Source organism: Schistocerca piceifrons, chromosome 1 (assembly GCF_021461385.2).
Source record: "Schistocerca piceifrons isolate TAMUIC-IGC-003096 chromosome 1, iqSchPice1.1, whole genome shotgun sequence".
Taxonomy (NCBI): Eukaryota; Metazoa; Arthropoda; class Insecta; order Orthoptera; family Acrididae; genus Schistocerca; species Schistocerca piceifrons.
In genome coordinates, this window is record NC_060138.1 from 336,733,886 (window position 1) to 336,747,736 (window position 13,851).

At 39.4% G+C, this 13,851-nt stretch overlaps 1 protein-coding gene across 2 annotated transcripts in view; it reads right to left on the reverse strand.

Moving 5' to 3' along the window:
* Window positions 1-13,851, reverse strand: part of LOC124783363 (U2 snRNP-associated SURP motif-containing protein) — a 165,327-nt gene that overhangs the window by 122,372 nt on the left and 29,104 nt on the right. For both annotated transcript variants that reach the window (XM_047254016.1, XM_047254015.1), the window contains exons 6-8: window positions 8,450-8,532; window positions 8,187-8,352; window positions 4,428-4,591 (exon numbers count right to left, since the gene is read on the reverse strand). In XM_047254016.1, the coding sequence (XP_047109972.1) occupies window positions 4,428-4,591; window positions 8,187-8,352; window positions 8,450-8,532 (413 nt within the window). The remainder of the gene's footprint in view (window positions 1-4,427; window positions 4,592-8,186; window positions 8,353-8,449; window positions 8,533-13,851) is intronic.

Below are 13,851 nucleotides of genomic sequence, written 5' to 3' on the forward strand. Positions count from 1 at the left end.
AATTACGTACTTCACAAAATGAAAAAGCATAGTACCCTTTGACTTTAATATCAATAAGTCACTGCTGGAATCAGCCAACTCTCACAAATACATCGATGTCACACATGAAACGGAATGATCACATAGATTCAGTCGTGGGTAAAGCAGGTGGTAGGCTTCAGTTTATTGGTAGAATACTGGGGGGAGTGCAATCAATCTGGAAAGGAGATTGCTTACAAACCACTTGTGTGACCGGTTGTAGCATATTGTTCAAGAGTGTGGGATTTGTACCAGATAGGAGTAACAGTTTACAATGAATGTATAAAGAGAAGGGTAGCACGAATGGTCACAGGTTTGTGTAATCCAAGGGAGACTGTCACAGAGATACTAAAGGAATTGAAATGGCAGACTCCTGAAGACAGATGAAAATTATCCCGAGAAAGTTATTAATAAGGCTTGAAGAAACAGCTTTCAATTATCACTTTGGGGGTATACTACAACCCCCTATGTATCTCTTACACAGTGTCCATGAATATAAGATTAGGATAATTACTACAGGCACAGAGGCATTCAAACAATTATTCTTGCCACACTCCAAACTACAACCCCCTACGAATCACTTACATAGTGTTCATGAAGATAAGATCAGGATAATTACTACTGGCACAAAGGCATTCAAACAATCATTCTTGCCACACTTTGTATGTGAATGGAACAGGAAGAAAACCCAATAGCTCGGCTGTATCCTCTGCCATGCAGCTCACGGTGGTTTGCAGATTATAGATGTAGACGCAGAACAGTGGACTAAGATCATCGAACTCAGACTAAAGTATACATGGGGCCAATCTCAAAAGACGATTACTGGATGGAAACATAAGAACCAGCCCCTGGCCACCTTGAAATCTGGAAATAGCTTAACAAATTGCAACAGGAACAAGATTTAGAGCAAATCTGCAAAAATATATTAGATGAACTGGTTACAGATCCTTTTCAGGTTCGTCTTCAGATGGTTTCTAAGGTTACATTATTATTTCTAGCATAATACTGGGTGCTGCCTCTGTGACAAGAGGATGGAACACACACTAATGTATCGCCATGACTATTGTTTGGGTATCTGTTGATATGGATGTAGATTTATCAAACTAATTCATACACAAAATTAAATCAACCAACTATTGAACAACCACCCACAAACAAGGCAACCACATTTTTAAGTCTGCCTTTCCTAGGGAAGACTTCTCACCAAATTGCCAACCTCTTCAAGACGTACAACATAAAAATAAGATTCTTCACCAACAATAAAATACAAAATAAAATCATACACAGCACCAAAACTACACTCATGCTCATAAATTAAGGATAATGGTGATACATGGTGAAACAATACTCTGGTGGGCATTTTGCAGGTTTAAATCACCTCGAGGTATAACTATGCGGTGCATTTGACCTGGGGTCATTGCATGGTGGTACTGGCAGCAGACCACACACACACAGAGGTGTGTTGGTGCAAGTCAGAGTACGGTGCAGCGAGGAAGTGTGCAAATTTCTTCAGTCGTGCTAACCATGACTGTGTGTTGAAAATGGCTCAAAGAACACATATTGATGACGTTATGAGGGGTAGAATACTAGGGCGACTGGAGGCTGGTCAAACACAGCAGGTCATAGCACGGGCCCTCCATGTGTCACAAAGTGTGATCTCAAGATTATGGCAACGATTCCAGAAGACAGGAAACGTGTCCAGGCACTACAGTACAGGACATCCACAGTGTACAACACCAAAAGAAGACCGATATCTCATCATCAGTGCCCGCACACGGCCACGGAGCACTGGAGGTAGCCTTGCTCAGGACCTTACCGCAGCCACTGCACAGTTGTCTTCAGACACACAGTCTACAGACGACTGAACAGACATGGTTTATTCGCCCAGAGACCTGCAAGGTGCATTCCACTGACCTCTGGTCAGAGGAGAGCCTGTAAAGCCTGGTGTCAAGAACACAGTACATGGTCATTGGAACAGTGGTCCCAGGTTATGTTCACGGACGAGTCCAGATATAGTCTGAACAGTGATTCTCACCGGGTTTTCATCTGGCGTGAACCAGGAACCAGATACCAACCCCTTAATGTCCTTGAAACGGACCTGTATGGAGGTCGTGGTTTGATGGTGTAGCATGGGATTACAATTGGTGCACGTACACCCCTGCATGTCTTTGACAGAGGAACTGTAACAGGTCAGGTGTATTGGGACCTCATTTTGCACCAGTATGTCCTCCTTTTCATGGGTGCAGTGTGTCCCACCTTCCTACTGATGGATGATAATGCACGGCCCCACCGAGCTGCCATTGAGGAGGAGTGCCTCGAAACAGAAGATATCAGGCGAATGGAGTGGCCTGCCTGTTCTCCAGACCTAAAACCCCATCGAGCACGTGTGGGATGCTCTCTGTCGACATATCGCTGCATGTCTTCAAATCCCTACGATACTTCAGGAGCTCCGACAAGCAGTGGTGCAAGAATGGGAGGCTATACCCCAGCAGCTGCTCGATCACCTGATGCGGAGTATGCCAACCCGTTGTGCGGCCTGTGTACATGTGCATGGTGACCATATCCCATATTGATGTCAGGGTACATGCGCAGGAAACTGTGGCGTTCTGTAGCACATGTTTTTCGGGGCGGTTCTCTCAACTTATCACCAATACCGTGGACTTACAGATCTGTGTCATGTTTGTTCCCTATGTGCCAATGCTATTAGCGCTAATTTTGTGTAATACCACGTTGTGTGGCACCACATTCTGCATTTATCCTTAATTTATGAGCATGAGTTTACTATAAAACAGTATCAAAAGTCAGGTGTTTACAAGTTCACTTGCAACTCATGTCCAAGCTTCTACATTGAACAATCTGATAGAAGCTTCACAGCACGATTTAAAGAACACATAGATGTGCTCCATCGTAACAACCTGAATAAATAAAACTTTGCCTCACATCTTGCCCAACACAATCATTCTACAAACGGCACAGAACAAAACCTCCAAATACTTCATTTTGCCAACAAATGCACAATACTTAACCTTCTTGAAGAAACTGAAATACTTATCTACACAAATACAGCATCTGACTACTTACTCAATGACCAAACTGAACTGAGAAACAAATTTTTCCACCAGAACTTTGAAGATTTACTAGTTCAAAACAAGTAACCACTCAATCAACCCTACATCGCCTCCCCACCCCATCCCCTCCCTACTCCCCCCCCCCCCTATCCCTTTCCTTACATCTTAACGACATTGGTGTCAATGCAAATATCCTACCACAGAATAAAACCTGTACTATGTCTCTAAATGGTAAAGCCCTCTACTGTTAAAATAAATAAGTACTTTTATACATATTACTTCTAGCTGGAACAAACAGAATCTGCCTTTACCAATGTTCCAGGTCATATTAATGCAAGAACAAAAATAAGTCAACAGTTCACATAACCTTTTGTTCTTGGTTTTTAAATATGAAGTGTACAGTCCATTACAAACACTATAACTTTTCTACATATTACCTTTAGAAAAAATAAACAGAATCTACTCTTTTTAACATAACAGATAATATTAACGTAAGAACAGAAGTAAATCAACAGTCCATTTGGAGGTTTGTTATTATTATTATTATTATTATTATTATTTGAAATTTAAATATAAAGGTCATGGTCATACAAAAAGCTCTACCTCATTACAAATTCAATAACTCTGTATTATTGAACACTGGGCATTCAGGTTAAGGCCAATCTTAATTAAAATATTTGCTACAAACTGACTGCATTATACGTTAATATACAAATAGAAATAAGACATCAGATCACTTGAAGTTTGTTCTTGTAGTAATTCATTTATTTATTTTGTGCTCTTATGTTATCGCCAGTCTGATTAAAATATTTGACCTTATATCGACTTTACTACAAGTAAAAAAGAACAAATAGTGTCTCTATGCAAAGTAGGCCTATGCTACATCTTTTTGTCAACATCTTTGTTACAAGCAACAGTTGTACAGCACATGCTGGATGCTGGCAAAGTTTCACTGTCAGAGTGCAAATTCATATAGATGGTGTAAAAGTGTGCAAACTGCTATACGAACTGGCCATCAAAATGGAAGCAGACAGATGGACACTAATGGAAAAAATCCACCCATACTGTCGCAGTAAGTAAAAAACTAAATTTACATCCATACTGAAAGACAAACAATATTCATGGTGATACGTTAAAGTGTGTTCCATCTTCTTGTCACAGAGACAGCACCCATCATTATGATAGAAATAATTATGTAACCTTCAGAAACCATCTGAACATGAACCTGAAAAGGTTTGAGAACTGGTTCATGGAATAAAACATAATCGTTCAAAAAAGTAGCTGGTTGCAGTTTTATGTAACTTATTTACAAAACAGAGAATGCTTCAGCAAAAATCATACCTTGTGCCTGTCCTTTTTGTGCGGCTGAGCATTGAAGGGCAATCCAGATGGTGGTGGTGGCATTGTTAATTCCAACATTGCTGGAGGGATATATATGGGGTGTGGTGGTATAGGCACAGCTTTTCCCCAACCCAGTTTCATTTCGTAAGACATAACATCCTTGCCTGTAAAATAAACACACATTCCATATGAATTGAAGTACAATTCAGACATTGTCATATATTGGGAGCACCCAATATTTCAGGGAAATATCAATCAAATGATATAATTAAACAGTTTTTATGCATAAGTCATAACTTAACATTAATACATTATAACACACGTATTGTTCCCAGAAAAAGTCCACTTTGACAATTTCAACACCAAATTGATGAAAGACACTTTTAAATTCTTTATCTTCCCACAACTCAATTTTTATTTTTGTATTCCTGGAATCATTTGTGTCACCGAGAGAGGCCACACCTCCACAACAGGTTTCAAATTTAATAAAATCCTTGTGCATGCAGTGAAATATCATACGGTAAAATAAATAAAACACACTTATATTCTCACCACAACACAAATGTCTCCAAAACCGATTGTTGTTTCTTAGGGGGAATCATTTTACTTATTGCATTTGGATGGAGTAATTATCCAACTTGCTACTGCTTACATGAAGGATCCACAAAGGATGGCGTAGATGCTATTCACACTGGAGTGGTGAATGAAGTTTGATGAGAATGTGGTGGCATCCACACCAGGAACCAGAAGGCCTATATACGGATACATTTTGAAGCACAAATGGAACATGCAATTACAACAGCATAACACACTGGCAATAACAGAACACCACATGGTTTGTGAGGAGCCAATAAAGATACATGGGAATTGCTAATCAGCGACAAATGGCACAAGCTGGTACAGCAGAAAATAACAGAATGTGGAACATTATACACTGCATTTCAACAAGACTGTGGGGCACCCACATGAGTAACTACAAGGAAATGTCTGGTCTCTGAGATGACTGCCTAAAGGAAAGCACTTCCGTTGCTAAGAGGTTGTCAATGAAACTGTGGCACCATAAAAGTGGCTCAACTCAGGAACCAGTACAGAGGGAGAATTTTGTGAGATAGCTGAAATATCAGGACATACTTTATGTATTTTAAAGTATGGAATAACTTAGACAGATTTTTCTGAACTTTTAGAGTTGATATAACTTGTCAAAAACAAAATATGGTTGCTTACATAACTAAGGAACTATTTGTTGTGGTACATTAGGCTCAATAGTTTTTAGATCTTGAGCTCCATCATAGTGCTGTGACAAGTTTCACGAAAATCAATAAATTCAGTAGTAGTACATGGGGGAGTACTGCAGAAATATTCCTGTGCTCTGTCATAAGGCAATAACAGGCAAACTGCAGAGATTCATGTATAATGAATGACAGAAATATTTTGAGCAGTGTGAACTCAAGTGGGTTCTACTTTGAATGTAGCCACCAGTAACTAATCATATTCAGTAAATACAAAAATTTATAGCACATGCCTCATTTCTTTGATGTCGTATAGAGTAGATGACATTTTTGGGAGGAGCACAAAAGTTCCTCATCTACAGAACTTCAATTAATAATGTATTACACACACCATTATTTTTTGAAGAGAAGGGACAGAATTATCAATATCTATTCTGCAGTCACATAATTAATCGCTGCCACAAATTTGTTACAGAACATTGTTCTAACACCATACAAAAAGAATTTAAAGGTTTAGCTGATCCTGAAAGAGAAAAAAAAGTCAATGTCCAACAGACAATTTTTACAAGATTTATTGTTTCGAACACCAAAAACCATTATTTGCCAAATTTGCAGGCACTGAGCATGTGATAGAAGTGTTGATACAAATAGTAAACTGAAGTCACACACATTATTATGCCTTCAGTTTCAACAGTTTTTGGTGTCACTGAAAGAAGAATGTGGAGATGTTTTATATTGCTGTGAAATATATTTGTTTAAGTCAAGGGGAATGTCGGGACAGATTATTCGATTTAAGGCCTGCTATTGTTGAAATTTTGAATGAAAACAGAAAATAGGCAGCAAAATTAGAAGATCCGTAATTGATTGTGGCCCTCGCATTTTTAAGGGACTTGACTGCACAGGACTGCAGTAAGACATTTAAAAAGAAAATCACATTGTGGAAGGGACAACTTCTGAAAAAGAACACACTCAATTTTCCTAGAATTAAAGAAAACATGAATTTTGAAGAATTCATTGCTGTGTTTAAATAATTACAGGAACAGTTTTTTAAACTTTTTAGGACACTGCCAATCTCACATGTTTTTGAGCTGTTTGCCATTTCAGCACCACTGTGCACTTTCAGATATGTCAATGAACAATCTGCATTGTAATTTCCATTTAAAAGATTGAGTGGTTTACTTTAAAACAGTCCAGGAGTTCTACGAAGTTTGCTTGGAAAGGGTTCCCATATCGCCATGATGAAGCTGCAAGCATGATATCAATGTTTCGATCAACATATGTATGTAAATGGCTCTTTTCACTTATGTAACTAAATATGTCATGATTACATGGTAGCTTGAGTGAAAAAAAATCTGTGAAATTATGTCTGTCCATGCATTGACAATTTGTGACACGTACAAATGTTACTTTGTATCCAGTGAGCCAAAATATTTTAAAATAATAGTGAAAAGCATTCTGTTTGTGATGCACGTTGTTGAGAAATATGAAAGTGAAACCAAGCTGCACTCAAACCATTCGCTATTCTTTTCACTACTGAACTGTGGCGTGCTGCCGTTTTCCCATCCTCCCACTGAGATAGCGTCGCGCAGTAGTGCTGAAAGTGTGCATTCAGACGGGAGAGACCTGTATGCATGCAAATCCTCTGCATATTTAGAGTTCTTGGCCATCCCTAGCTTACATTAATACACACTTTGCCCATTTTTAACTTTATATCTGCATGTTTCATGGCGTTTGGACTTTATATATATAAAAAGAATGAAAAAATCAATTATTGACAAAATTATTTAATTGCATAGATAAAATATCGACTCACCAAGCTTTCGGAGCCAGTGGCTCTTCTTCAGGCAGAAGGGTTGAAGGAGAATGAAGAGGGGTGAAGGAAAAGGACTGGCGATGTCTAGGAAAAGGTGTCCATTTCGAGAAAGTCACCCAGAACCATGGGTCTTCCACCTTTAAGCTGTCAGGTTTTCAAATCTCGTCCAATGCAGTCCTCAACACTCAGTCTTTCCTTCTCATCCCGTACAGTAAGTCTCTCCTGACCCGCAGTTTTGGGTGACTTTCCCAAAATCTACCCCTCTTCCTAGACCTCTCCAGTCCTTTTCTTCCACCCGTCTTCCTTCCCTTCAATCTTTGTGCCTGAAGAAGGAGCCACTGGCTCCAAAAGCTTGCAAATTGCAACCGTCTTTTATGAGCGTGTTCTTCCGCCACTTGATAAGTAGATTTTTTATCTATCTAATTAAATACTTAAAGGGGAAGAGTTCAGTAACACAAATTCATCACTAATGATTTTGCTGTGTCCTGACTAAAGTGTGGTTAACCTGCTGACAAAAAGGTCCAATTTTCTGCAACTAATACAGAAAAGAATATGGGATGTACATAGTAAATGCTGTCAACCAAGGGTCATTATGCTATTACCATAACAAGATGCACAACAATCCAAAAACTTAAAAATAAACTAGAATTAATGCAGTCCACAACAGAACAAAATCTTCTGAAACTACTGATGTAAAAAAAATGACACAATACATACCATTTAAACACTTCAGTGCACGCTCACCGTCCTTCCTGTTCATGAAAGCGACGAAGCCACAGTTTCTTCCACGTGCTTTTTCTTCATCAGAACGAGGCCACATAATTTTTATGCTTGCCAATGGACCATACCGCCCAAATACTTCCATCAATTGCTTTTCAGTAATCTAAACAGACTCTTCAGCTCAACATGTGATCCAAATTAAGCAGGAGAAATTTTGTTTCAATCTCAGAACACTTATTTGTAATTATCCTCTTTCTTACCTTTGGATTCAGGTTGCCAAGGTATAAGTTGGTGGTTGTTGGATCTCCATTGTCATAAGACCCATACTTTGCATCATCTGGAGCTGTTAACACAATAAAGAAACATGTTTAGATAAATCAATAGGAAGTAAATCATCATCTCCTAGTTTAATTCTAATATATGGACATTTTTGAACAAAGTAAAACATAAAACATGGTGTCCCTAAAATCCCACTCTCATTTTTTTTAAAAAATCCATAATTGGAAATTAATAATGGTAGCGGCTTTCAAAGTTTGCTTTTTTTATCCTCTATTGAGGATTTGAGTTGGAGCTTATCAAAATGATGACAGATCAGGAGATGGTACAATGTGTCATCTGGCACACAAAATCCAAATCTGTAACAATGGTGCTGTGTAATTATCAACAGCGGAATGAGAGAACACCATGGGCAAAAACAGCATAATGAGGTGGTTCAAAAACTTTAAAGAGAGAGTCTCAGACATTCATCGAAGTGAGCATCTCACTGTGCCTCAACAGGTGTTGACAGGGTGCAAATTGCATTTCAGTGCAACATCAGGAGTCAATTTGTCGAGCACCTCACAAATTGCAGGAAGCAAGATCAACTGTCCATAAACGATCACACTTTTTTGTGTACAAAGTGCAAATGGTCCAAGCACTGCAGTCAAATGATTGTCATCTGCGGCATGCATTTTCCATTTCCCCATTGGGCCTCCCTACATGCTGAAAATGACTACCTGAAAAGGTGTCTGTTTCCAGATGCAGCAACGTTATACATTTTTGTACATGTAAATCACTATACTAGGATTTGGGACTCCAAAAAACCACGTCATCCGTGAATAGTGCAAAGATTATGCAGCCATCCACCGTTTTCCAGATTGAAGGTGCACCCTCACAATGGAGTTTGAATGTGTTGGATGTGCTGAATGACACATTTCCTAAGAAGTGGATGGGTCCCAATGGCCCCATCACATGGTCCCCGCATTTTCTGAACATACATCTATTTAAATGTACACAACACCAGTCAAAGGCATAAATGAACTAAGTTTCTTGGAGACTCAGGTTGATAATTTTTGCTTTCACATCATCTATCTAATCGGTTATGGTAAATGACAGGTAAGTCTCCTGAAGATTTTAACCTTTTACTGCTGTTTTTCTTATAACATTCAGTAAGATTAATAACTTGTGACTATGCTGGAGGAGAGTATGTGTCATTTTAGGCCAGGAAAAAAGCTTCAAATAGTCTTGACCAAGATGAGTGAATCCAAGTGTGCACTTCCTGTTCCTCTGGCTGACTGCAGGGCTCTCTGAGTATCGGAAATAGTTTCCCAAGGAACTAGTGTCTGCGGAAGTCAGCAAGGCCAGGCCAACTGTGTGATTCTGTCACACAGCTGGTGCTCACCTTCACCTTCAGTCTGTGTTAAGTCATCATGATTCCTACAGAATCACCAGTGTTACTAAAGGCACCTTCCTGCAGGCAGACGTAAGAACATACTGCTGTAGCTACGGCGTGCATCATGTGCTAATTTGGTGTTCCATCACTGTCATCCAATCAAGTAAGTTTGTGTCTGTGCCTTGGTGTGAAGGGCAAGACCAATGAGTGGGACACTGCAATCATCCAGTACCAACTCTTTGACGTTAAGTTACATTCTGCAAGTTATGGATGGGAAACTTCAGCAGGAAGGCACCTGCTACAGCTTCAGCATGGTGCATTTGATGAATTTTTGAGTAAGTTTTATACTTCGCATTTGTGCTATCTGCTTTTCTGAGCAGCTCACAGTTTGCGTGATCTGCTACTCAATGTGTTGCAACATTAATTGTTGCTGTTTCATAGATCTTCAATCCATTTATTTCACAATTGCACAAGTTAGGAGAGCTTATCAAGTTTACCAAGCAGTCTTCCAGATAGTTTTAAGGTATCATCCAAAGTGAGGTATCATCCAAAGTGTCAGTAGTACATAATGCATTTGACCATATAGTGAGCCAAGCTTTGCTGTAAATTTTACAAGAATCACTGTTTGGTTCACTATTAATTGATTATCAATCATTTTCATTGTGACTCGTGTCAAACTTTGAGTCAATATATAAATATTGTTAAACACACACTTGCCTTGCATTTCCAAACTTAGTTGTTCTACACCTGGTCCTGATTAGGCTACTCTTAAACAGTAGTCAGTCACTTGTTCATCTAATTTGTAATCTCATTGTAACAGTATATCCATTACAAAATGAATGTCCACACTTTGTAGCATTCAGATTTATTGATAAAGATTAGAATTAATTTGTTTGAGTAATGTCCAATGAGCACTGCCCTTGCTTATACAGCATCTCAGTGTTGAGTTCTCAGGTATTTTTGCAGGTGGTGTTGTTAATTTGATTATATGATGTCCAATAAGCATTGCAATTGCTCATATAGCATCTCAAATGTGAGTTCGTAAGTGTGATAGGTAGACAGCACACACCACTGTCGAGCCCCAGTACAACACAAAGCAAGAAACTTTTAAAATTATGCCCTACTTTCTCATAGTGGAGTACCCATTAGCAAGAGCTGCTGGGCAAACAAACTCATGTTTCAGGACTGTTAAGGTGAAAGGTTATTCACACCAGTCTAGCTGAAATTTTTAAATAACTGACAATAAAAAGAAACCTTTATAAAATGTATGTAGAGTTAGGCATTCAGAGATATTAGAGCAATTAAGAAATTGGGAACACAAATTATTAGTTAACTGGACAAAATATAACTGTAAATGTTGTGGAAAATAAAAATCATTTTGTTAAAGTGATTAATTGTGATTATTACAATCAAACTTCAAATGAAATGTATAGTGGGAATGACTTTCCATAAATTGGTATGCCCCTGCTACATTTTCTAGTACATCCTTCCCTGAGAATTTTTCCCTACTAAATCAGACATACATTAAGCCACTGCACTGTTTGGCATTTAAGTGATTAACAACAAGAAATGTTGTTTCTCCTTCTAGTGCTACCCACAGATTCTATTTCAAATGCCCATATTCTCCATCCTCCATGTGCTTCATGGATCTCTTGTAACTTGGATTGAGACTAACCTACTATCCCTTTTATTAATACTTTACCCAACTACTGTCTCTTCTCATACCTGAAGGATACTTTGATTTAGAAAGTTAGGGTTCCTGTTAAGTGTTGAGCATTTTTACAGGGTATGGGGCACATGAGCGCCATCTCCAGCATTTTATACAGGAATGTAAATGTCATGTAGAATGTAAGCAGCAATCTGGAGGGGACAGGGAAGGGAAAGGAATAGTAGGCTACAGGCAGGGGAAGACAAGCACAGTGACAGTGTGCAGGGACTAGACTACCAACAGGTAACAGGTCAGGAGGCTGTGAGTTGTGGATGGGGAGGGGAGGAAGGGAATGGAAAAGGAGGGAGCAGGGAAGAGAAATAACGGGTGGATGTGGTGGCAGAGGGTGCCACCGTAGGCTGAGGGTGGGATAATTTCGGGAATGGAAAATGTGTTGGAAGGATAACTCCCATTTGCGCACTTCATAAAAGCTGGTATTGGAGGGGAGGATCCAGAGGACTTGGGTTGTGAAGCAGTCATTGAAATCAAGCATTTTCTGTTCATCTGCATGTGGAGCCACAGGGTGGTCTACTTTGCTCTTGACCACAGTTTGGCAGTGGTCATTCATCCCAGTGGACGGCTGGATGGTTGTCATATCAACATAAAAGGCTGTGCAGTAATTGCAGCAGACAATGGAAACGATATGGCTGCTTTCACAGGTGGCTTGGCCTCTGATGGGGTACGATAACCTTTTGACAGAACTGGAATAGAAAGTGCTGGCCGGGTGGACTGGGCCTAAGTCTTTCTTAGGGATAAGATCCCTATGGTAAGAGGTTGGGATTGGGAGTGGCATCGGGATGGACTAGGATATTGTTGAGGTGGGTGAATGATAGAACACCACTTTAGGAGCAGTGGGAAGGATCTTGGGTAGGCTTACCCTCATTTCAGAGCATTATGATATGTAATCAAAGCCCTGACGAAGGCTCAGTTGTTGCAGTCTGCGATGGCACTGGGTGACAAATCGGGCACTCCTTTGTACCTTATCTTGGGGATGGGTGAGGATTGTGAGGATTATGAGTGTGTGGGGAAATGGCCCGGGGAGATTTGTTTGTGGACTATCTGGGGGAAAGTGCATGTCTATGAAGACCTTGGTCAGGCCTCAGCATACTGGGATGATATATATGCAATAATACTCAAGGTTGACAATGCACATTTGTGCGGCAGCTATCAAAGCAGAGGGAGACTGTTTGAATGCTTGCAGTGAAAAATTTTCACTGCCAGTGTTTGGCCAGCAATAGAAAAAAAGATGGCACAAAATTTTTGTTCACCAGAAATCACGTTAAAATCCAAAGCTCTCTCCGCTCTCCCATGGAGTGAGAGCACGTGACACTGTTGTTGGTGATCCATGCATTGGATGGAGGCATTAATCTTTATGGTCTCTTTGGTACTGTTATGGAGGAGCAGGCTACATGCCAATAGTGGGTTTAATTTCCCTTTCTCACCACCATTATGAAGTATCTTTGTTGCATTTTGCAATTTTTTGTAGGTTTACTGCTTTCCATTACTGCAGAATGTGTGTTATTTTACTGCACCTACTACTGCTTTCGCCATGCTCGACATGTTAAGAGTTATCTTTGCCCCCTGATGATGATTTCTGAAATGGTGATTGTTGCTGCATGCACATGCTTGGGGCAGCACTGAAGTAGCGAGTGAACAGTTTCATCACAACTGGGTCAGCATTTATCGCCTGCACTCGCTAATGTGTTACGATTTGTGCCACATTCTTATGGTTTTAAAGTTTCAGTGTGGAACAATCAATGTATTGTGAAATAAGAGACACTGCTAAAACTGAGTGTAGTTGAACTAGTTTCAAATGACTAATAATTTCAGTAATAAATCATACAGTTGCTGATCCACTAACAACTGTTACATAATAGAATGTTTCATTATCCACTTTCTAAAAACTACCAGCAAAAGGAAGTATATAATTCGATCTCTGGAATGAAGAGGAGGTAAGCAGCATCCAACATTACAGCACATTAGCCCATCATCTTAAAAAGTCTGAAGCACTGTCTAAAAAATATACTCTTCCCAACAAAAAAAGGCCTGAACAGCACAAATGTATAAACATAGGCCCAGATATGGTGTCTATGTAGACAACTTTCAACCACAAACCAAGCATCTCAATACCGAGAACCAATAAAAAAAGTTTCAGATGAAGTGAAACTGTAGTATGTGTTGCAGACAGAACTTACTATTGTATCAAGGCTAAATTTTCTGGAAAAATTCAAATGCCATTATATAGAAACATGAAAACTGAGAAATAATGATTACTTTCCAGTGCTAAAAATTGTTTACCAAGT